At 38.0% G+C, this 25,876-nt stretch overlaps 2 protein-coding genes across 6 annotated transcripts in view; one reads left to right on the forward strand and one right to left on the reverse strand.

The window, feature by feature from the left end:
* Positions 1–25,876, reverse strand: part of ODF2L (outer dense fiber of sperm tails 2 like) — a 168,482-nt gene that overhangs the window by 99,973 nt on the left and 42,633 nt on the right. For 3 of the 5 annotated variants that reach the window (XM_053693902.1, XM_053693900.1, XM_053693898.1), the window contains exon 3: positions 4,098–4,231. In XM_053693902.1, the coding sequence (XP_053549877.1) occupies positions 4,098–4,231 (134 nt within the window). Of the gene's footprint in view, positions 1–4,097; positions 4,232–15,541; positions 15,592–25,876 lie in introns of those variants that run through there. The other 2 variants (XM_053693899.1, XM_053693901.1) reach the window with 2 other exon arrangements.
* Positions 23,087–25,876, forward strand: part of LOC128641297 (calcium-activated chloride channel regulator 1-like) — a 56,226-nt gene continuing 53,436 nt past the window's right edge. Inside the window, exon 1 of the mRNA XM_053693895.1 lies at positions 23,087–23,767. Within this exon, the coding sequence (XP_053549870.1) occupies positions 23,603–23,767 (165 nt within the window). The 5' untranslated portion in view covers positions 23,087–23,602. The remainder of the gene's footprint in view (positions 23,768–25,876) is intronic.

Consider the following 25,876-nt stretch of genomic DNA (forward strand, 5'->3'; position numbering starts at 1 on the left):
CCCTAATCTGCCGCCCCCGCTATCGCTGACCCCTGCATTACACTTTTAACCCCTAATCTGCCGCTCCGTAAAACGCCGCAACCTACGTTATCCCTATGTACCCCTAATCTGCTGCCCTAACATCGCCGACCCCTATGTTATATTTATTAACCCCTAATCTGCCCCCCACAACGTCGCCGACACCTACCTACACTTATTAACCCCTAATCTGCCGAGCGGACCTGAGCGCTACTATAATAAAGTTATTAACCCCTAATCCGCCTCACTAACCCTATCATAAATAGTATTAACCCCTAATCTGCCCTCCCTAACATCGCCGACACCTAACTTCAATTATTAACCCCTAATCTTCCGATCGGAGCTCACCGCTATTCTAATAAATGTATTAACCCCTAAAGCTAAGTCTAACCCTAACACCCCCCTAACTTAAATATAATTTACATCTAACGAAATAAATTAACTCTTATTAAATAAATTAATCCTATTTAAAGCTAAATACTTACCTGTAAAATAAACCCTAATATAGCTACAATATAAATTATAATTATATTATAGCTATTTTAGGATTAATATTTATTTTACAGGCAACTTGGTATTTATTTTAACTAGGTACAATAGCTATTAAATAGTTAAGAACTATTTAATAGTTACCTAGTTAAAATAATAACAAATTTACCTGTAAAATAAATCCTAACCTAAGATATAATTAAACCTAACACTACCCTATCAATAAAATAATTAAATAAACTACCTACAATTACCTACAATTAACCTAACACTACACTATCAATAAATTAATTAAACACAATTGCTACAAATAAATACAATTAAATAAACTAGCTAAAGTACAAAAAATAAAAAAGAACTAAGTTACAGAAAATAAAAAAATATTTACAAACATAAGAAAAATATTACAACAATGTTAAACTAATTACACCTACTCTAAGCCCCCTAATAAAATAACAAAGCCCCCCAAAATAAAAAAATTCCCTACCCTATTCTAAATTAAAAAAGTTACAAGCTCTTTTACCTTACCAGCCCTGAACAGGGCCCTTTGCGGGGCATGCCCCAAGAAGTTCAGCTCTTTTGCCTGTAAAAAAAAACATACAATACCCCCCCCCCCAACATTACAACCCACCACCCACATACCCCTAATCTAACCCAAACCCCCCTTAAATAAACCTAACACTAAGCCCCTGAAGATCTTCCTACCTTGTCTTCACCATCCAGGTATCACCGATCGGTCCTGGCTCCGATATCTTCATCCAACCCAAGCGGGGGCTAGACATCCACTGAAGAAGTCCAGAAGAGGGTCCAAAGTCTTCCTCCTATCCGGCAAGAAGAGGACATCCGGACCGGCAAACATCTTCTCCAAGCGGCATCTTCGATCTTCTTCCATCCGGAGCGAAGCGGCAGGATCCTGAAGACTCCCAGCGCGGAACATCCATCCGGACCGACGACTGAACGACGAATGACGGTTCCTTTAAATGACGTCATCCAAGATGGCGTCCCTCGAATTCCGATTGGCTGATAGGATTCTATCAGCCAATCGGAATTAAGGTAGGAATTTTCTGATTGGCTGATGGAATCAGCCAATCAGAATCAAGTTCAATCCGATTGGCTGATCCAATCAGCCAATCAGATTGAGCTCGCATTCTATTGGCTGATCGGAACAGCCAATAGAATGCGAGCTCAATCTGATTGGCTGATTGGATCAGCCAATAGGATTGAACTTGATTCTGATTGGCTGATTCCATCAGCCAATCAGAATTTTCCTACCTTAATTCCGATTGGCTGATAGAATCCTATCAGCCAATCGGAATTCAAGGGACGCCATCTTGGATGACGTCCCTTAAAGGAACCGTCATTCGTCGGGAGACAACGGAAGAAGAGGATGGATCCGCGTCGCCTGCTTCAAGATGGACCCGCTCCGCACCGGATGCAAGAAGATCGAAGATGCCGCTTGGAGAAGATGTTTGCCGGTCCGGATGTCCTCTTCTTGCCGGATAGGAGGAAGACTTTGGACCCTCTTCTGGACTTCTTCAGTGGATGTCTAGCCCCCGCTTGGGTTGGATGAAGATATCGGAGCCAGGACCGATCGGTGATACCTGGATGGTGAAGACAAGGTAGGAAGATCTTCAGGGGCTTAGTGTTAGGTTTATTTAAGGGGGGTTTGGGTTAGATTAGGGGTATGTGGGTGGTGGGTTGTAATGTTGGGGGGGGGGGGGTATTGTATGTTTTTTTTTACAGGCAAAAGAGCTGAACTTCTTGGGGCATGCCCCGCAAAGGGCCCTGTTCAGGGCTGGTAAGGTAAAAGAGCTTGTAACTTTTTTAATTTAGAATAGGGTAGGGAATTTTTTATTTTGGGGGGCTTTGTTATTTTATTAGGGGGCTTAGAGTAGGTGTAATTAGTTTAACATTGTTGTAATATTTTTCTTATGTTTGTAAATATTTTTTTATTTTCTGTAACTTAGTTCTTTTTTATTTTTTGTACTTTAGCTAGTTTATTTAATTGTATTTATTTGTAGCAATTGTGTTAATTTAATTTATTGATAGTGTAGTGTTAGGTTAATTGTAGGTAATTGTAGGTAGTTTATTTAATTATTTTATTGATAGGGTAGTGTTAGGTTTAATTATATCTTAGGTTAGGATTTATTTTACAGGTAAATTTGTTATTATTTTAACTAGGTAACTATTAAATAGTTCTTAACTATTTAATAGCTATTGTACCTAGTTAAAATAAATACCAAGTTGCCTGTAAAATAAATATTAATCCTAAAATAGCTATAATATAATTATAATTTATATTGTAGCTATATTAGGGTTTATTTTACAGGTAAGTATTTAGCTTTAAATAGGAATCATTTATTTAATAAGAGTTAATTTATTTCGTTAGATGTAAATTATATTTAAGTTAGGGGGGTGTTAGTGTTAGGGTTAGACTTAGCTTTAGGGGTTAATACATTTATTAGAATAGCGGTGAGCTCCGATCGGAAGATTAGGGGTTAATAATTGAAGTTAGGTGTCGGCGATGTTAGGGAGGGCAGATTAGGGGTTAATACTATTTATGATAGGGTTAGTGAGGCGGATTAGGGGCTAATAACTTTATTATAGTAGCGCTCAGGTCCGCTCGGCAGATTAGGGGTTAATAAGTGTAGGTAGGTGTCGGCGACGTTGAGGGGGGCAGATTAGGGGTTAATAAATATAATATAGGGGTCGGCGGTGTTAGGGGCAGCAGATTAGGGGTACATAGGGATAACGTAGGTGGCGGCGCTTTGCGGTCGGAAGATTAGGGGTTAATTATTTTAAGTAGCTGGCGGCGATGTTGTGGGGGGCAGGTTAGGGGTTAATAAATATAATACAGGGGTCGGCGGTGTTAGGGGCAGCAGATTAGGGGTACATAAGTATAACGTAGGTGGCGGTCGGCAGATTAGGGGTTAAAATTTTTAATCGAGTGGCGGCGATGTGGGGGGAGCTCGGTTTAGGGGTACATAGGTAGTTTATGGGTGTTAGTGTACTTTAGGGTACAGTAGTTAAGAGCTTTATAAACCGGCGTTAGCCAGAAAGCTCTTAACTCCTGCTATTTTCAGGCGGCTGGAATTTTGTCGTTAGAGCTCTAACGCTCACTGCAGAAACGACTCTAAATACCGGCGTTAGAAAGATCCCATTGAAAAGATAGGATACGCAAATGGCGTAGGGGGATCTGCGGTATGGAAAAGTCGCGGCTGCAAAGTGAGCGTTAGACCCTTTAATCACTGACTCCAAATACCAGCGGGCGGCCAAAACCAGCGTTAGGAGCCTCTAACGCTGGTTTTGACGGCTACCGCCGAACTCTAAATCTAGGCCTTAGAGATTAAACAAATTAGATAATATACATAAATTGGAAAGTTATTTAAATTTGCATGCTCTATTTGAATCATGAAAGAAAAAAAAGGTGGGTTTCATAAACCTTTAAATTTGTTATAAAACCTGTCAAACAAATATTGTAATTTTAGAGCACAAAAATTGCATTAATGTTGTAAAAGGTGACATTCTAAAAACACATTAAAAAATCAAGGCACAATTGAAAATAGACAATAGGACACCCTAGCACATACCAAATTATTTCACTTTCAATCGTGTCTTGATAATATGTTTTCGGCAGTGATGCATTGGAAAATTGACAAGACAGGTCTTGAAATCTTGCCTTCTGCATAGGGATTGAGTTTCGTTCTTCCATGAATTCCAAAGGCTGTAAAACAAATTGCAATTTAATCAAACAGCATTTTGTAAATGATGTCAAGCGATTAGTAGCAGTATATATATATATATATATATATATATATATATATATATATATATATATATATATATATATCTCATGTAGAACAATTTGAACTGATGTAATACTTTTACAATGTAAGAAATAGTGTGTAGCATTCTGTTGCTCTATTTAGCTACATATTTTACTATGTCTTATGGATATGTTTAGATTATGTACCAGGATGATACAAAGATTATTATTATTTTTTTTATAAATACATTTTAAATGCCATTATAGTTTCCTTATAGGATCCGAATAATAAAAATATATAGTTAAATACTAAGGATGTACTAAGTTTTCAACCAAGGATGTAGACATTTTACACTTACTGTATATTAAATAATGTATTTTAAATATACAAGTGTGCAAGGAAGATCACTTGCATACAGCGATCTTGCTTAAAATTGAGTAATCATCCATTAAAAACCTAGAGAAATATGTATGTAGCAGAAAGAATAAAAAAATAGCATTATCTAAGCACATAATTATCTAACCCTACAAGAAACAGATTACAGAGGACCCAGCCTAGGTGGTTGTTAATTAAAAAAAAATGTCCTAAATTAAATTAAGAAATATTACTATTAGAAAATGTAGTTAATGCCATGTGTTATATACAATGAAAGCATTGCTAACATTACACACTATCCAATAAAACATAGATGGGCTTAAAATAATGACAAATGGCCAGTCCTTTAAACTAGTGCAAGGGCCCTAAAAGTGACAGTCTGCCTACTGCAGTATGCCCTCTGTGATTGGCCTGTAATAAGGAGCCTCACTGAGGTTAAAGGAGCAGCAGAGAATTCAGACAGTGATATCTGCAAAATTATTCATTTAAGGTAAATAAGGAGCCATCATGAAAAGGGACAGTCTAGTCAAAATTAAACGTTCATGATTCAGATAGAGCATATCATTTTAAGTAACTTTCTAATATACTTCTATTATCAAGTTTAGTTTTCTTTGTTCTCTTGGTATCTTTATTTGAATGTAAGCTTTTGGGCCAGCCCATGTTTGGGTTAGCACCTGAGTAGCACTTGCTGATTGGTGGCTACATTTAGACACAAATCAGCAAGAACTACCCAGGTTCTGATCTAAAAATGGTCCAGCTCCTAAGCTTACAGTCTTGCTTTTTCAAATAAAGATACCAAGAGAACAAAAAAAAATTGATAATAGGAGTAAATTAAGAAAGTTGCTTAAAATTGCATGCTCTATCTGAAACATGAAAGTTTAATTTTGACTTGACTAGTCCTTGAAGTTTGCATACAATGGGAAAAGAATAGACTTCAAAGTCCCTTTAAACTTATTTTTACTCTTTGCTGCACCTATAAAAAAAATATATTAACATATTTTTGAGAAATTAATGCTTTTTGTTACAAAGTCAACTAACATTGTTAAAAACACCTCGACAACTGCAACGGATGTAAATAATATTTTCTCTCTCTGTAGGATATTTAATCAGTGCAGTTTGCATTTTATAATACAGCGATTGTTCGCCCTTGTTATACATCTGGTTTAGCTTTGCTTTTTATTTACTTTCACAAATGCTGTACTTTCAACTGACAAACAGCCTTGGAAAGTATCCCATATTGTGGGTTACCCTTGATCATTTTCACAAAGGCAGACATCAGACTGATGATTCTAAATAAAAAATCTGGAAGCTTAGCTTTTGGATGCAGCAAACTTACACGTCTCCCAGAAATAATCTTTATATCATTAACTATGAAAATGTAATGGACAAAAGCAAAAGGGTACAGCAAGCTCTGATATAAAATTAGTTATTCACTGGATTTTAAAGGGACATAAAACAAGTTGGGAGACAAAATATAATAATATGTACTTTAATTACTTTACCTGCAAAAGTATACTGCAGTGCCTCGCCATTAACCCTTTCTTTTAAGTTTCCGAATAGTACAGCTCTAACTCCCCCCCATACAATTCCTTCTAAGGCTGTATCTATATCACCTTTGCTTTGGTAGAATGCAGAAGTCAACACTCATTGTCTGCTGGAGCATGGCCAGAAGCAAATGAGCTGCTGTGAACTCAGTTAAAATACAATGCCTGTGTTTCTGATGCTAAACACTGATAAGGGGGGTGGATCAGACTACTCCAGGCAGTATGGCTATGCAAGTAATTTTGCTTATTTTTGAAAATTAATTTAAAATACTTGCCAGCAATTTTTAAACATTTTTTTACGCAAACTAGTTTTACTTAATTAGTACATTCAGGATATGCACATATCTCAGCATGTTTTATGACACTTTAAACAATTTGTAGCCCACATTACCCTGCTAACACATAAGGAACACACTTCTCATCTCGGTAAACAAGCCATTTTCAACCATTTTTAGTCTTTCACTGATCTATTTCAGTGTTTTTTTTCTGCTTTTGTAAAAAAAACACGCAACCGCCCGCAAGAAATAACGAAAAAACACGTAACCGTCCGCAAGAAATGAATTAAAAAACATGTAACCTCCCGCACGAAGTATAACAAAAAAAAAACTAACCTCCAGCGCAAAGTATTAACACATAAAACGGAAAAACCCCACATCGCAAAATATTAAAGTAATTAACCCCTAATCTGCAAATAACATAATTAAAATATTAACCCCTAAACCGCCAACCCCAACAGCACAATAAACATAATTAACCTATTAACCCCTAAACCGCCAAACCCCCACATCGCAATAAACCTAATAAACCTATTAAACCCTAAACCACAAACCCCCCCACAACGCAAATAGCCCCAATACTAAGTTACACTTAAATAAAACCTAACATTAAATTACACAAAAAAAACTAAAATTACAAAAAAATAAAAAAAAACTCTAAAATTACAGAAAAAATAAACAAAATTATCAAAAATTAAACCTAATCCTATGAAAATAACCCCCCCCCCAAATAAAAACACCCCCTAATCTAAACTAAAATACCAAAAGCCCTTAAAAGGGCCTTTTGTAAGGCATTGCCCAAAGTTAAACAGCTCTTTTACATTTAAAAAATACTAAGTCCCCCCTAACAGTAAAAAAAACCCACCCACCAAACCCCCAAATGAAAAAACCTAACACTAAAAAACCTAAACTACCCATTGCCCCTAAAGGGGCAATTGTATGGGCATTGCCCTTAAAAGGGCAATCAGCTCTTTTACAGCCCATCAAATCCCTAATCTTAAAAAAAATCCTAACACTAAGCCCCAAATAGGTACTCACCATTCCTGAAGTCCGGCGAGAAGGTCTTCTTCCAGGCGGTCTTCTTGGTATTTTTTTTTTTAAGTAGCTGTTTAAAATTTAGTATTGTTGTAACTCCAGAAAAAAGAACGGAATTTAAAGCTCGTTGACCCTGCACTACCGTTTGTTTAACCCCTGCAAAGGAATTAAACACACAGTAGAAGTACTGCTCGGGACTTGCAGAGCACTACAGGTCCCGAGCAGAAACTGATGCTGAGCCAATCAGCAACACTAATCGCACGACTGATATGGATAATCAGCACTGATTGGATCAACGGCAGTTTCCGCTAAAGACCAGCATTGCTCTAACAAATTACAGCATGTTATTTTTTGATTGTTATGGCACTTTAAAAAAATAAAAATAAAATTGAGTTTTCTTTAATGATTCAAATAGAGAATACAATTTTGAAGAATTTTCTCATTTACTTCTATTATCAAATTTGGTTTATTTTTGGTATCCTTTGTTGAAAGAGCAGCAATACACTACTGGGAGCTAGCTGAACATACTGTGTGATCCAATGAAAAGAGGCATACAATATGCAGGCACCAATCAGCATCTAGATTCCAGTAGTGCATTGCTGCTCTTGAGCCCACCTATGTATGATTTTCATAAAAGGATACCAAAGCAAATTACAAAATAGAAATAAACTGGGTAGTTTTTTAAAATGGCATGTTCTTTCTGAATCATGAAAGTTTAATTGTGACTTGATTTCCCATTTAAAAGGTGTGCTTGGGTACCTGAGGTGGGGAAACAAGGTGGCCACACGGGTTCTAAAATACTGATCTGCTGCCCCCATATATTAGGAAGTTGGTCATTGCTGCTGTAAGGTATAAGGGGCTACACATATATTCTGCACCTGGTTGTCACTGAGCTGTCATATGTTGCATCTACAAGTAGGACTTTAGCTCTATAGCCTGTAGGTGTTAAAGGGACATGGTGCACTAGATCTTTCTATGCATAAATGTTTTGTAGATGACCCATTTATAGTCCATCTGGGATTGTTGTAACAATGTGTAGTTTTGCTTATTTTTTTAATAACATTGTGCTGATTTTCAGACCCCTAACCAAGACCCAAAGTATTAGACGTACAAGCGCGTTTACAGACTACTGCTGGCTCCTGTTTGTGTAATGGGTCTTTTCATATGCAGGAAGGGGGGAGCGTCTTTTCTTTCTGCTTTCCCAGCCCCTTTCACTAGGTATCCCAGCCTTACCTCATCAACAGTGCTAAACTGGGAGCTTCTAAGTACGTTTTTAAAAGGTTTTATGCTGGATTTTTAGATCAGTGCCAGTACCAGTGTATATTACATGCAGTTACATGAAAATTGGTGAATACTATCCCTTTAAACATAGGTATGCATGGACACTTGCTAAAATAAAATAAATGCTATAACAAAGTAACGCATTTTATTTTCCCATTAGAATTTCCCTTTAATAAAAGTGATGAATAAGAATGTTTTTTTTTGCAACCCAGACCATCAAATCCCTATCACTATATTCTAACCTATCCCATAAATTCACCTCACATATCCTACTGTCCTTATATTGTAAAAATCAGAGCACATGCACATGCACCAGATGCCAGAATCTATGACTATTAACGAAATGTAAAATGTAGCATAGTGTTAGGAATTCTATTAGATGTGTTGTGGCTGCACACTAGCTGCATGCTGGAAAAGCTACTAGATGGCTTTATAACGTTTTATGCTCACCAACAACCAGAAGGCCACATGAAGTGTTCTGGTTCTAAGCAGGACAAGAGCAGTGACTGGCGGCTACCTGTGTATGTCACTGCTCTCACGGCCTGTGTCATTCTTAGGTACAACAACGCAATTAAAGCATTAAATGATGCTTTAATTATGTGCTTAAAGGGACACTGAAACCAAATTTTTTCTTTCGTGATTCAGATAGAGCATGCAATTTTAAGCAACTTTCTAATTTACTCCTATTATCAATTTTTCTTCGTTCTCTTGCTATCTTTATTTGCATATAAGTTATTTTTTGGTTCAGACACTGGACAGCACTTGAATATTGGACGGTTACATTAATCCACCAATCAGCAAGAACAACCCAGGTTGATCACCAAAAATGGGCCGGCATCTAAACTTACAGTTTTACTTTTCAAATAAAGATACCAAGAGAATGAAGAAAATTTGATAATAGGAGTAAATTAGAAAGTTGCTTAAAATTGCATGCTCTGACTCACAAAAGAAAATAATTTGTGTTCAGTGTCCCTTTAAAGGGAAATAAACATAAACCGAGTTGTGGAAAAACATATAGTTTACTGTCCCTTTCATGCCTAGGTTTTGTGTCCCTTTACATGATATCATATAGTGGTACATTCCAGTTCCTTTAGTGTGCAACCATATTTACATCAGTAATAGCACTGATTTTTTAACTGGTACAAATGCAGGTACCTGTGCAAATACCGGTTTAGCGATGGGTATGAGCTTTCAGATGGATTGAAAAGAGCCACTAAAGAGAATCATTTAGATTACAGAAATAGGAATAAGAAGCTAACATTTTGAAAGGTGAATATTACTAAATTTCCTTACAAAGCATTTGTAATTCAAACCAACCATGTAATTTCATACTAACAGGCGATAGGAAATAGTGTGGAATCTGTTGTAGCAAGACTGTGTACTGTACATAAGCAGCACAGAGTGGCATCCAGCTCTAGGGAAAATTACCGGTATACTTAATTATTTGATGGGGGAGATAAAAAAAACACACTGGAAAACAACATTGTAGCCTTCAGATCTTAGGATGAACAATCTTGATATAGGGCAACTTCAATGTTATGATAATAATATGTTCAGTTAGTTCTATGGTTACTAATTAGAAAGTTACACCCATCATGGCCAGATCAGCCTGTGTTGACTTTCTGCTATTCATATTTTCCTAAATTTAGGGGGGGGGGGGGTAATTTTAGGGTTCAAAACTAAACTATCATATCAGTAGTGCCAGGGTGGTTAATATAAACATGGGAGCAGTGACGTGCAGTAATAGGAGGCAGGGGAGGCAGTGCCGCCCCTGTCCAATCAGGGAAAAAAAAGATTTCAAATAATATTTATTAAAAATAAAAAAAAGTATATTTTTTCTTATTCTTTTTGGCCACGCCCACCCCAAGGGTACCCCCCCACCCCCCCATGGCAATTTTACCCACATCATAATTTTATTTTACTGCGCTAGCGCAGTAGTCACATTCATCATAGTACCCATTGTTGCGCAATTAGGAGGCAGTGAGCCGGTCCGCTGCCCTCCATTAATTGCGCAACATGGATCTAAAATACCAATCCTCTGCTCACTTAGAGCTGCGCCACCCACTGGTGACTGCCGGGCCCTCATAGTAGCTCCATTGGAGGCGGTTCTCAAAACCACCTCCATGATGAGCTAGATCACTCAGCCAATCAGAATTCAGCATTGCAGGGAGGCCTGCCTGCTGATTGACAGAGTGACTGTGGGTCATGTGACATCGCGCCGGTCTGTTTAGCTCAGGCGGGAGTGGGAAACTGACCATAGGAGGTAGAGCTGCTGCAACTGCGTGTGTGCCCGTAATGCCCTCCCTGCCCGCAGCTGAAAAAATCCAAAGTGCTCAGCTCACTGCAGTGCTCAGTGAGTCAGGACTCAGCAGCTGCGGTTGTGGAATGTAGAGGAGGTCCTGGGACCTGGAGGAGGACTGTGCTGCAACAGTGTGGTGGCGTGGAGGAGAGAGAGGAGAGAAGACTCAGGAGGAGTAAGTAATACAAAAAATAAACTTATCAGCATGGGCAATCTTGTTTTAAGGCAGCTGAAGGGTTAATGGCATCCCTGTCTAATCTCCCCCTTGTGACAGTGTTCCAAAGTAAAAATCCGGCACCTCTGTCCTAACTGTGCAGTGTATGCTGCAAATGTGACTCTGAAAATATTCTGAATTTCTGAAACAACTCTAGCAGCATCACTGTTAAAATTGCCAAGTATGTTTTTTCCCTGTTGGAAAAAATATGCATTGTGCAATTTTAACGGTGCTGCTGCTTTTATTAACTCCCCTTTTGACAGCTAGCACATCTGAGCACGTCTGAGCACCCCCAGCTTTATGTGAGTGAATGCTGACTTTGTGCAAAATGTTGTGGGGTGGGACTAAGGGGGCAATTGACTTGCAGTAAGGGGGCAATTGACTCCATAGTAGGCAGCATATAGAGAGAGTGATGAGAGGAATACCCACAAGCAGAGAGAGAGCAGGGCAGCCAGCATAGCTAAGAATGATCATGCTGCACTCCTTGCATACTCAGTCAGAAACTTTTGCAAAACTTGCTGTCTCTAATATCCTTAATTGAAGAAAGAGTGCTGCTTTTCTACATGTGTAACTATAATCCCTCCTGCAGTTATGGTGCACATCGTTTTTTATTTTTTGTGGGAGGGGTTTACTTGTTGGGTCAGTGCATTATGTGTTGCTGTTTAAGCAGTGGTAGGTTCCACTTCCTTCTATTGTAGCTTTTGACAGGGACAAGACATCCCTTTTTTCTGTGAATGGTGATTTAGCTCCATAGGTCAAGAACTACATTCCTCCTTCTTCTGGTTTAACCCTTTGGCTTCCAAATGACAGCTGAGGTACTAAAATTGTAATGAGCAAAGCCTGTTATGTATATATATATATATATATATATGTATGTGTGGACAGTGTGTGTATATACTGTGTATGTATGTATGTATGAATATGTATATATATATATATATATATATATATATATATATATATATATATATATATATATATATATATATATATATTAAAGTAAATGCAATAAAGAAATAGGTACACTGATGTCACTTTTTAACAGATTTTCTATTGTAAATGGGAAGGGGGGTTAACTAAACCCAGATACATGTATTGTAGCTCTTTAATAGTTATGGTACTGTTAAATAAACTGTGTGTCAGAGTGAGAGAGTCTGTGTGTGTGGGAGTGAGATTAAGAGAGGTTGTGTGAGTCTGAGAGTGTGTGTGTAAAAGGGAGTAAAATTAAGTCTGTGTGAGAGTCTCTGTGTGTAAAAGAGAATTGAGAGTTTGTGTCTGAAATTGTGTGTGTGTGTGTAAAAGGGAGTGAGAGAGAGAGTCTATGTATGTCTGAGAGTCTGTGTGTAAAAGGGAGTGATATTAAGAGAGCGTGTGTGTCTGAGAGTGTGTGTGTAAAAAGGAGTGAGAGACAGTGTCTGTGTGTGTTTGTGTGTAAATAGAGTTAGAGAGTCTGTGTCTGAGTGTGTGTAAAAGAGTGTGTCTGTGTGTAAAAGGGAGTGACAGTCTGTGTGAAAGTGTGTGTGTGTGTGTGTGTGTAAAAGGGAGCATGTGAGATATGTATGTGTGTGTATATAATTTTGGGTTGGGACTGGGGTGGTCCATACAGTGGGCAGGAGATACAGGGGTGGAAAAAAGGGTCTGGGCTGGGGGCCCTTCAAGTTTGTTGTGCCCAGGGCCCCACATATTCTAACGGTGGCCCTGCTGGGTAACAGCTGCCTTGCACATCTTTGTGCTCTCTTTCTCTCTCCCCTCTCTTTCTCTCTCTCCCCTTTCTGTCTCTCTCTCCCCTTCTATCTTCCCCTGCACCCTCTCCCTCCCTTCCTTCTCAATCTCAATCTCTCTCAATCTCTCTCTCTCTCTCTCTCTCAATCTCTCTCTCTCAATCTCTCTCTCTCCTCTCCTCTCCCCTTTCTCTCTCTCTCTCTCTTCCCTCTGTGTCTCTATCCCTCTGTCTCTCTCTCTCTCTCCCTCTCCTCTCTCTCTCTCCCCCTCTCTCTCCCTCTCCTCTCTCTCTCTCCCCTCTCTCTCTCTCTCCCCCCTCTTTCTCTCTCTCTCACCGTATCTCTCTCTCTCCCTTCTGTCTCTCCCTTTCTCCATCCCCCTCTGTCTCTCTATCCCTCCCCCTCTGTCTCTCTCTCTCTCCCCCTCTGTCTCTTTATCCCTCCTCCTCTGTATCTCTCTCTCTCTCTCTCTCTCTCTCCCTTTCTCCATCCCCCTCTGTCTCTCTCTCTCCCATCTGTCTGTCTCTCTCTCTCTCTCTATCCCTCCCCTCTGTCTTTTTAACTCTCTCTCTCTCTCTCTCTCTCTCTCTCCCTTCTGTCTCTCCCTTTCTCCATCCCCATCTGTCTCTCTCTCCCTCCCCTCTCTCTCCCTTCTGTCTCTCCCTTTCTCCATCCCCCTCTGTCTCTTTCTCCCATCTGTCTCTCTCTCTCCCCTCTCTCTCTCTCCCTTATGCCTCTCCCTTTCTCCATCCCCCTCTGTCTCTCTCTATCCCCTCTCTCTCTCCTCTGTCTCTCTCTCCCTCCCCCTGTCTCTCCCTTTCTCCCTCCCCCTGTCTCTCCCTTTCTCCCTCTCCCTCTGTCTCTCCCTTTCTCCCTCTCCCCCTCTCCCCTCTATCTCTCTCTCTCTCCCCTCTATCTCTCTCTCCCCCCCTCTCTCCCCCTCTGTCTCTCTCTCCCCCTCTGTCTCTCTCTCCCCCTCTGTCTCTCTCTCCCCCTCTGTCTCTCTCTCCCCCTCTGTCTCTCTCTCCCCCTCTGTCTCTCTCTCCCCCTCTGTCTCTATCTGTCTCTCTCTCTCTCTCCTCCCTGTCTCTCTCTTTCCCCCCTGTGTCTCTCTCTCCCCTCTGTCTCTCTCTCTCTCTCCCCTCTGTCTTTCTCTCTCTATCTCTCCACCCTCTGTCTCTCTCTCTCCCCTCTGTCTCTCTCTCTCTCCCCTCTGTCTCTCTCTCTCCCCTCTGTCTCTCTCTCTCTCCCCTCTGTCTCTCTCTCTCCCCTCTGTCTCTCTATCTCCCCTCTCTCTCCTCTCTGTCTCTCTCTCTCCCCCCTGTCTCTCTCTCTCCCCTCTCTCTCTATCTCTCCTTTGTCTCTCTCCTCTGTCTCTCTCTCTTCTTTGTCTCTCTCTCTCTCTCTCCCTCCCCCTCTGTCTCTCCCTTTCTCCCTCCCCCTCTGTCTCTCCCTTTCTCCCACCCCCTCTGTCTCTCTCTCCTCTGTGTCTCTCTCTCTTCTCTCTCTCTTTTTCTGTCTCTCTCTCTCTATCCATCTCTCTCTCCCTGTCTCTCCCACCCCCTCTGTCTCTATCCTTATGTGTCTCATTCTCCCCCATGGTCTCTTTGTCTCTCTCTCTACCCTCTGTCTCTCTTTGTCTCTCTCTCCTCTGTCTCTTTGTCTCTCTCTCCCCCTCTGTCTCTTTGTCTCTCTCTCCCCCTCTGTCTCTTTGTCTCTCTCTCCCCCTGTCTCTTTGTCTATCTCTCTCTCCCTGTCTCTCCCACCCCTTCTGTCCAATTTACATCTAATATCTAATTTCCTTCATTCTCTTGATATCCTTTGTTGAAAATCATATCTAAATATGCTTAGTAGCTGCTGATTGGTGGCTGCACAATAGATACCTCATGTGATTGGCTCACCCATGTACATTGCTATTCCTTCAACAAAGGATATCTAAAGAATGAAGGCATATCCTAGCCAGTGCCTCACCTGCCTCTGACCTCACTGCACGGGAGGGTATCTGAATACAACTTTGACAGTGGCCATCAATGTTTATACCCTCAGAAAGCTGCAGGGGAACAATTAATTGGGGATCCATGAAATGTGTCTAGATTTGCATAAATCTAGCCCTGCCACTTCCAGACATGGACACACAAGACCCTGTCTGTTCCTTCAGTACACCACATGTGTAATGTATATTCAGTGTTTATGTGCTATACCAGAAGAGATTAGATAGATATGAATAGATATTTCATTGATACAGATGTTAGATATTATAGAGATAGATATTTTATAGCTACATATGCTATATAGAGATAAACAGACAAATAATATAGATAATACAAATAGATATTAGATGGACAGACAGATACTGTATAGACAGAGACCTGAGTACAACAGATGCTACCAGCACAATTACGATAAAACTAATCTGAACTAAACTCCCGACATCACAGAACCCATAAGCCCCAGTACAACGCCACCCTATTATTAACCGAGGCCAGTCACGTTAAACAACGCAGCGAATAACGTTACAATTACCTTTGTCTATACAACGAAAAAGAACATTCAACAGGTCCTTTCCACTGAAGCCGTTACTAAGGCTTCCCTAGCAACGCCGCTCTCTTACTTCCGGTGCACGCTTTGGTAGATTTGAATTTAGCGTAAAATATGACGTAAGTAGTAAGTAGCCATGTTTACCCAGGGCAGAAATTCCCTTACATTGATTGATTACAGTAATGGGTCTGTGTGGTAGTGTGTAATGTTATCATATTGTGATAGACACCGTAATACACTGTGCACTTTTATATTTGATTTAATAATCCTGTCAGCCTGCTATAATTTTAAAATATAATTTCGTGTTGAGAAGAGCAAATTAACCACTCAACTATAAAAAGAAAACTGCAAATGTTTTAAACATATGATTTGACATTCATGTTGAAATGTATCATTTTAAATGCAAACTGCTTGTGGTTGACTGATTTCTCAGTTCTCTGCAGATGAAGACTAAAAGGGACACTAAAGTCTACATTAACCACCAAGCACCACCCAGGTGCTGAACCAAAAATGGGCCGGCTTCTAAGTTTATATTCCAGATTTTCAAATAAAGATACAAAAAGAACGAAGAAAAATGATAATAGGAGTAAATGATAAAGTTTCATAAAATTGCTTCTCTATCTGAATCATGAAAGAAAAAAAAATGGGTTTAATATCCCTTTAAATGGATACTAACCCCACATTTTTATTTCATGATTCAGATAGAGCATGCAATTTTAAGCAACTTTCTAATTTACTCCTATTATCAACTTTTCTTTGTTCTCATGTTATCTTGATTTGAAAAAGCTGTAATAAAAGGTTAGGAGCCGGCCCATTTTTAGTTCAGCACCTTGGTAGAGCTTGCTGATTGGTTTGCTACATTTAGCCACAAATCTGCAAGTGCTACCCAGGTTCTGAACAAAAATGGTCCGGCTCTAAAGCTTACAGTACTGCTTTTTCAAATCAAGATAGCATGAGAACAAAGAAAAATTGATAATAGGAGTAAATTAGAAAGGTGCTTAAAATCTCATGCTCTATCTGAATCATGAAAGAATAAAAATTGGGTTTAGTATCCCTTTAATTCATTGTTTCATTTATTCCAAGAATTATCTCAAGCTTTTTATTTAAAGCTGAGATATGAGGTTTTATGTTTGCATGCATTGTTTGCCAATTGTAGTTTTTTTTGTAGTGTAATACTTGGGGGAAAAATAGGTAAAATAATTTTTAATACTTAGAATAACAGCAAAACAAAACAAAATGATAACAATCTCTGGGAAATGCAGGGTCTTTGAACACTTTTATAATTTCCCTGCAGGTTATTATACTTAGGGTTCCCTGCTGTATCATTAAACCACAAGATCAGCAGTTGTTTGGGAAAAAGTGATTGGTGTCAACTTGCCCACATGGGACCTTTGATCACAACCTATTGTCTGCAACAGTGTGAGGTTAATGTCCATATCAGACATCAGATCACACTAATTTCCCTTTAGATACTATGAACCATATATTCACGTGGGACCTTCAGACCCCACTACCCTTAGCTCTGCCCATTATATGCCCTATATTGGCTCCTAGATCAGACCCATTTAGTTTAGTGTCCTTTGTTTACATTAAAATGATAATAAATATATGATACAACAATCTTCTACTTTCATGCTCTTACTCTGGAAAGGTTATTTTTAAGTTTATATAAGCACCATCTATTCACTTACACTATTTTTTTTTCTTGTGAAGTATCAGACAGTATAGCCAATCAGAAGCTGTACACCCTGTTCCATAAAAGAAGGGGGGAAATGGACATTGCACAAGTTTATTCTGTGATGCTAACTTGGCACCTATGGCCTTGTTGTTGTTTTAATTTTTACCTTTCTGGTAAAGAAGTCACAAGATTTTCCAACCATGTTTGAATGGTTGGTTTTTAATTGGTGTTTTAGCTCACTTGGAATAGCTTATTCTTTAGCCAAAATATTCAAACACACTACACACTGCAGTCTTTCTTCACCATTGACATTTGTTGATGTAAAGCCAAAATCCAAATAATTGTCATATTTACGATATTTCCGCTTCTTCACACACCCGCCACTAGATAGTGGTGCAGTCTCTTCATTTTCAGTCCTAGTGTGCATATTAAATAAAAACTTGTCCATTTTTAAGCGTATATTAACTACGTACTCGCATATCAAGTCATATATTCATGTGATAACATTGTGCATTGTGCGCATCTCGAATCTGGGTGAATGCATTCGGGTCTATTCTCAAAACGATACGGTCTCATCAGTGGTCTTCTCAGTGGCGCATCATTTACGGTAGACCAGTCACGGCACACCAGGGTGCCGAGGCGGACAGTTTGGGAACCACTGAAATAGAGCATTTTATTTTCAATCAACTTTTTAATTTACTTATATTATCTAATATGCCTCATTCTTTTGGTATCCTTTTTGAAGGAGCAGTATTGCTAGCTCCCAGACACAGTAGTGCATTGCTTCTCCTGAGGCTATCTAGGCATGCTTTTCAGCTAAGGATACCAAGAGAGCAAAGCAAATCTGATAATAGAAGAATTTTGAAAAGTTGTTTAAAATTTCAAGCTCTGTTTCCATCATGAGCACTTAAAGGGACAATCTGGTCAAAATTAAACTTTCATGATTCAGATAGAGCATACAGTTTTTTTTTTTTAAATATTTATTTACGGACCAACATGAGTACAAAACACAAAATCCGCCATGCAAGGCTTAATGTAATAGCCTATTACAAAAGAAATTGATGCCTTTATCTTAACTTAAATAATAATAATAGTACATATCCTTTGTTAATGAATTAATACATATTATACTCAATGAAGGTATTTTCTATTTATTTTATGCATTTAATTAGGGAGAGAAAAGGAAAAGAAAAAGAAAAAAGAAAAAACAACTATAATCATTCAATTGGTAAACAGTTTGATTCAGAGTCAATTTCATATTCCTCAGTTAACTTGTCAAGGAAAAGGAGATATGTATAACTGTAGTATTGGGGGAGAAGGAGGGGAGAGGGAAGGCAGGAGGAGGGAAAGGGGGAGAAAAAAAAAAAAAAAAAAAAAAAAAAATCTCAGGGGGGATTTTGGTGTTACCATCGATCTAGTAACACTACTTCAGAATGCCTAAAAGGGTAGATTAATTGATCTATTTCTTCTGGTGGAAAAATCTTAATAAATGTCGACCACTTTTTGAAGAAGAGCATTATCTCTCTTTCAGATGTTAGAGTTGTGTCCATTTGCTCGATAATACATTGTTTTTTCATATAATTTTTAATTTCCAAAATACTAGGTATCTTGGGGGTACGCCAATTCTTGAGGATTAAGTTTCTTGTTGCCAAGATAGTCATATTTCTAGCCTTCAAATGTTCAATGACCATAGGTGATTCTTTGAGAAAAACAACTTCCGCCAGAGAGATAGAGAGAGGATATATCTTCAATGTTTTTTTGAGCCAAAATTCTACTCTTTGCCATAGCTGTCTTATCTTCGGGCATGCCCATAACATGTGGACAATATCAGCTGCTGGATACGCACATTTTGGACATATATTGAATTCATGGTTATGCCATTTATGTCCCTTTGATGGAGTATAATAAGATCTATACAATAGTTTGATATGTGATTCTCGCCAGCTTGCGGATAAAGTAGTTTGGGCCGTTATAGATATAGATTTTTCTACCTGTTCTATCTCCAGATTTAATTCTGGATATATGAGATTCCATTTCTGCGTTATCTGGCTTAAGTTAGAGTTTCCATGTGAGCTAGTTGCTAATTCATACCAAATTGAAACAGAGGTTAAATTATTTTTTGCAAGAATAGGCCAGCTATCTAATTTCCCCCATGTCCATACCCATCCGAATTTCTCAATAAGAGAGAAAAGGTAGTGCCTCGCCTGCAAGTAAGCGAAAAAGTCCTTATTATTCAATTGAAACTCTTGTTTTAATCTATCAAATGACTTTACTGATAAAGTATCTTGATCTATGAATTGCGTCATAAAGGTTAGACCCTTCTCCTGCCAAGTCTGAAATAATCGAGATTGTGTTCCTTGTTGAAATTCTGGGTTACCACATAAACATTGAAATTTTGGAATAGAAAGATCAATGTTTACTTTTTGTCCAAATTTTTTCCAAGCTTGTATTATTACGTATATCGAGTTAATAGATTTCACCTTCTTTGGGATTAATTGTATTGGGCAATGGATTAATGCTATGGGATTATAGGGATATAGGATATTTTTTTCAAGTTTATTGTTAGTAAAATAGTCTTTGTTCTCAATCCAGTCTATCACTATGCGTGTGAGAAAGACTAAACTATATTTGCTAAGATCAGGCAGGGCGAGTCCCCCATATTTTTTGGGGAGATAAAGTTTATCTAGAGAGCATACAGTTTTATATAACTTTTCCAATTTACTTTTCTCATCAAATTTGCTTTGTTCTCTCAGTATTCTTTGTTGAAAGCTAAACCTAGGTAGACTCATATGCTAATTTCTAAGCCCTTGAAGGCCGCCTCTTATCTCAATGCATTTGACAGTTTTTCACAGTTAAACAGTGTTAGTTCATGTGTGCCATATAGATAACATTGTGCTCACTCTCGTAGAGTAATTTATGAGTTAGCAGTGATTGGCTAAAGTGCAAGTCTGTCAAAATATCTGAGATAAGGAGAATGGGTAATAAAGGGATTATCTTTTTAAGCAATAAAATGGACAATGAAACACAAAAATTCTTCTTTCATTATTCAGATAGAGAATACAATTTAAAAAAAAGTTTCCAGTTTACTTTTGTTTTGAAATTAGCTTTGTTCTCATGTTATTCTTGGTTGGAGAGATAGCTAGGTAGGTAATGTGCACATGTCTGGAGCACTACATGACAGAAAATAGTGCTGCCATCTAGTGCTCTTGCTAATGTATAATATTATTATAAAACTGCTGCCATCTAGTGCTCTTGCTGACGTATAACATTGTTATAAAACTGCTGCCATCTAGTGCTCTTGCTAATGTATAACATTGTTATAAAACTGCTGCCATCTAATGCTCTTGCTAATGTATAACATTGTTATAAAACTGCTGCCATCTAGTGCTCTTGCTAATGTATAACATTGTTATAAAACTGCTGCCATCTAGTGCTCTTGCTAATGTATAACATTGTTATAAAACTGCTGCCATCTAGTGCTCTTGCTAACGTATAACATTTATAAAACTGCTGCCATCTAGTGCTCTTGCTAATGTATAATATTATTATAAAACTGATGCCATCTAGTGCTCTTGCTAATGTATAACAATGTTATAAAACTGCTGCCATCTAGTGCTCTTGCTACTGTATAACATTTTTATAAAACTGCTGCCATCTAGTTCTCTTACTAATGTATAGCATTGTTATAAAACTGCTGCCATCTAGTGCTCCTGCTAACATATAACATTATTATAAAACTGCTGCCATCTAGTGCTCTTGCTAATGTATAACATTATTATAAAACTGCTGCCATCTAGTGCAACTGCTAATGTATAACATTGTTATAAAACTGCTGCCATCTAGTGCAACTGCTAATGTATAACATTATTATAAAACTGCTGCCATCTAGTGCTCTTGCTAATGTATAACATTATTATAAAACTGCTGCCATCTAGTGCTCTTGCTAATGTATAACATTGTTATAAAACTGCTGCCATCTAGTGCTATTGCTAATGTATAACATTATTATAAAATTGCTGCCATCTAGTGCTCCTGCTTATGTATAACATTATTATAAAACTGCTGCCATCTAGTGCTCCTGCTAATGTATAACATTATTATAAAACTGCTGCCATCTAGTGCTCTTGCGAATGTATAGCATTGTTATAAAACTGCTGCCATCTAGTGCTCTTACTAATGTATAGCATTGTTATAAAACTGCTGCCATCTAGTGCTCTTGCTAATGTATAACATTGTTATAAAACTGCTGCCATCTAGTTCTCTTACTAATGTATAGCATTGTTATAAAACTGCTGCCATCTAGTGCTCTTGCTAATGTATAGCATTGTTATAAAACTGCTGCCATCTAGTGCTCCTGCTAACATATAACATTATTATAAAACTGCTGCCATCTAGTGCTCTTGCTAATGTATAACATTATTATAAAACTGCTGCCATCTAGTGCAACTGCTAATGTATAACATTGTTATAAAACTGCTGCCATCTAGTGCAACTGCTAATGTATAACATTATTATAAAACTGCTGCCATCTAGTGCTCTTGCTAATGTATAACATTATTATAAAACTGCTGCCATCTAGTGCTCTTGCTAATGTATAACATTGTCATAAAACTGCTGCCATCTAGTGCTATTGCTAATGTATAACATTATTATAAAATTGCTGCCATCTAGTGCTCCTGCTTATGTATAACATTATTATAAAACTGCTGCCATCTAGTGCTCCTGCTAATGTATAACATTATTATAAAACTGCTGCCATCTAGTGCTCTTGCGAATGTATAGCATTGTTATAAAACTGCTGCCATCTAGTGCTCTTACTAATGTATAGCATTGTTATAAAACTGCTGCCATCTAGTGCTCTTGCTAACGTATAACATTGTTATAAAACTGCTGCCATCTAGTTCTCTTACTAATGTATAGCATTGTTATAAAACTGCTGCCATCTAGTGCTCTTGCTAACGTATAACATTATTATAAAACTGCTGCCATCTAGTGCTCTTACTAATGTATAACATTTTTAAAAAACTGCAGCCATCTAGTGCTCTTGCTAACGTATAACATTATTATAAAACTGCTGCCATCTAGTGCTCTTGCTAATGTATAACATTATTATAAAACTGCTGCCATCTAGTGCTCTTGCTAATGTATAACATTGTTATAAAACTGCTGCCATCTAGTGCTCTTGCTAATGTATAACATTATTATAAAACTGCTGCCATCTAGTGTTCTTGCTAATGTATAACATTGTTATAAAACTGTTGCCATCTAGTGCTCTTGCTAATGTATAACATTGTTATAAAACTGCTGCCATCTAGTGCTCTTGCTAATGTATAACATTGTTATAAAACTGCTGCTATATAGTGCTCTTGCTAATGTATAACATTGTTATAAAACTGTTGCCATCTAGTGCTCTTGCTAATGTATAACATTGTTATAAAACTGCTGCTATATAGTGCTCTTGCTAATGTATAACATTGTTATAAAACTACTGCCATCTAGTGCTCTTGCTAATGTATAGCATTGTTATAAAACTGCTGCTATATAGTGCTCTTGCTAATGTATAACATTATTATAAAACTACTGCCATCTAGTGCTCTTGCTAATGTATAGCATTGTTATAAAACTGCTGCTATATAGTGCTCTTGCTAATGTATAACATTGTTGCAAAACTGCTGCCATATAGTTCTGCAGACACGTGCACACTCCTGAGCTTACATTCCTGCTTTTTAAAAACGGACAAGACAACAAAGAAAATATGATAATAGAAGTAAATTATAAAGTTGTTTAAAACTGTATGCTCTGTCTGAATCATGAAAGAAAAAAAAGGTTTTATGCCCCTTTAAAATCACAAGCTCTATCTGAATCATGAAAGTTTAATTACTACTTTTCTGTCCCTTTAACATTTAAAAAGTAGGGTTCAGAAGTATGGCATGTCAGGGCAGGGGTACATGTATGTAAGGGGTGGGGATCACTGTATCATATGTTTGTAGTTTTAAAGTTTCTTTGTAATATCCAATTCCTTTCACAAACCTGAACTGTATTAAAAGTGATCGGTGGGATGTTTAAAAAAATATATTTAAATATAGACAATTTGCTAATTTGAGGGGTATCAGATTTGCTATTTTAAAATCAGTTTTATTTTGTTCACAAGTCTGCAATTCTGATACTATTCAGAAGGTTAACAAATATTGGAAACATTAAAAGGGAAAATTAGGAAAACAGGTAAGGGAACTTTTATTTAGAAGGGGAAATTTAAACAACTCCCAAACCGGTCTGCTTAATGTTCTGTACAATAGACACACCCTGAGTAACAAGTAAAAAAGTTAATGAAGAAGAGTTAGTTCCTTTAATATTAACAGAATATAAAGATGCTGGCAAGTGTATTCTTCTGGAACGTGACACTGCTGGCGAGTTTTCATTTCTGTGCCGTAGCTGCCTCCGGTGTGCAACTGAGGGGCAATGGGTATGAAAATATAGTGATCGCTATTAATCCGCAAGTACAAGAAAATCCACAGATCATATCAAACATCAAGGTAAGATAAACAAGTTTTTACTATATTTGCTTGTGCGTAACTGTTAGAACGCCACTTGTAATCTGGCCCATAGTGGGCAGTGTTCATTCACTAACAGATCTCTCCATTTTCTAAAGCTTCACCGGCTTTCGCCAGTCTCTTGAGATTCTCCAGCTCCTACATGATTTTATGCAGCTGATTCCCTAAAGCATTTAGTAAAGCAGCTGTAATATTGGAATCCGTGAAGCTTTAAAGGCTACAGAAAACGATTAAAAATTGTCCAATAATCACATGGTTAGAAATGTAAAAGTCAGAGTTTGTGGTATTTATAATAATTTATAGGCTAATTTTGAGTGTTTTTACTATTGGTTATTAAAATGTTAAATGGACCTAAAGGTAAAAAATTAAAGGTAGATTGTAGTAGAAAAATTACATGATCTAATTTATTGGATCATGTTATTTTTGCACTATTCACCCTGGCAATCTATGCATTTAACCCCCACAAAGGGGCTGAGGCTAAACGCATAGGGCGCTCCTTCTGGTCCAGGCTTGCATGAACGAGCCGCTGCCGATAGTCAAGAATCAGCGGTCATTAGCCCACTGCTTCTTAACCTACTATGTCAGCAATAAGGTGGCGTTCCTCAATCCCCTGGACTTCTGCAACCGGGTTGATTGACAGACCCTGCTTGCGCGGGAGCAGGGGGCAGCATTGCACAAGCAGCGTCTTGCTGCAATGCTGGGCGGACAGGGGCACAGATTTCCACCCATGTCCACCCGGGGGTTGTTAAATTAACCTTTTTGACATCCATACTAAGAAGCACAAAAATGACATGCTCTAATGAATTATGGGATTTTGCCGCGCTATACAAATAAATGAGAATAATAATAATTAGAGGATTTCTCATTACAATGTCCCTTTAAACATTCATGATTTAGTTAGAACATACAATTTTAAAGAAGTGTTCTTGTTTACTTCTATTAATAAGATCTCCTTTTTCTCTTGATCTATTTTGTTGAAACTTCTCCATAAGAGCATATTGAGGTAGGCTAATAAGTGTGCACTACAAACATTGTGTTACAATGTTGCTGGCATATAATGCCCAAGACACGTGCACCTCAGTATGCTCCCATGAAAGGAACTCGTTTTTAGCAAGATAACAAGGTCACTTTGGTAATCAGAGTAAACTGGAATACTCCATATATTTAGGCTTACAAGTAATTTATAGCAAATATAGGCCAAGCACTACAAAGATGGAATTATTGGTTTAAAACTAAAATGTGCTATTCTTGGACTGTAACCTGAATAGCGGTCACCCAATTCAAAACTGCTGCACAAAAGAATACATTTGGAGAAACTAGACACCCAGGTTATTTACCTAGAGGCATTTTAACACATTTAATTATTTTATCTACAAGGGCAGAAAATAAAACTTAGTGATTAAAAAAACAAACACTTTATCAAAATTATAAAAAAAAATATATTTTATTAAAATTAATTAACTATTTGTATGATATAGGCGTTGACAGGGAGAGAAGAGGAGGGGTCAAGTCAAGCCATTGGCCTCTATTTAACAAAGTCTGGCGGACCTGATCCGACAGTGCAGATCAGGTCCGCCAGACCTCACTGAATGCGGAGAGCAATACGCTCGCCGTATTCAGCATTGCACCAGCAGCTCACAAGAGCTGCTGGTGCAACGCCGCCTCCTGCAGACTCGCGTCCAATGGGCCGCCAGCAGGGAGGTGTCAATGAATCCGATCGTACACGATCGGGTTGATTTCTGGCGATTACATAAAATAATAAACCAAATTATCAAAAATAACAAAAAATTAAACATAATCCCTATGAAAATAAAAAGCACTCCCAAAATAAAAACACCCCCTTATCTAAACTAAACTACCAACAGCCCTTAAAAGGGCCTTTTGTAGGTCATTGCCCTAAGTTAACCAGCTCTTTTACTTTAAAAAATACTAAGTCCCCCCTCTAACAATAAAACCCCCACCCACCAAACCCCCCAAAATAAAAAAAAAACCCTAACACTACAAAATCCTAAACTACCCATTGCCCCTAAAGGGGCATTTGTATAGGCATTGGCCTTAAAAGGGCATTCAGCTCTTTTACTGTCCATAAAA

The sequence above is a fragment of the Bombina bombina genome, chromosome 10 (assembly GCF_027579735.1).
Source record: "Bombina bombina isolate aBomBom1 chromosome 10, aBomBom1.pri, whole genome shotgun sequence".
In the NCBI taxonomy this organism is placed as follows: Eukaryota; Metazoa; Chordata; class Amphibia; order Anura; family Bombinatoridae; genus Bombina; species Bombina bombina.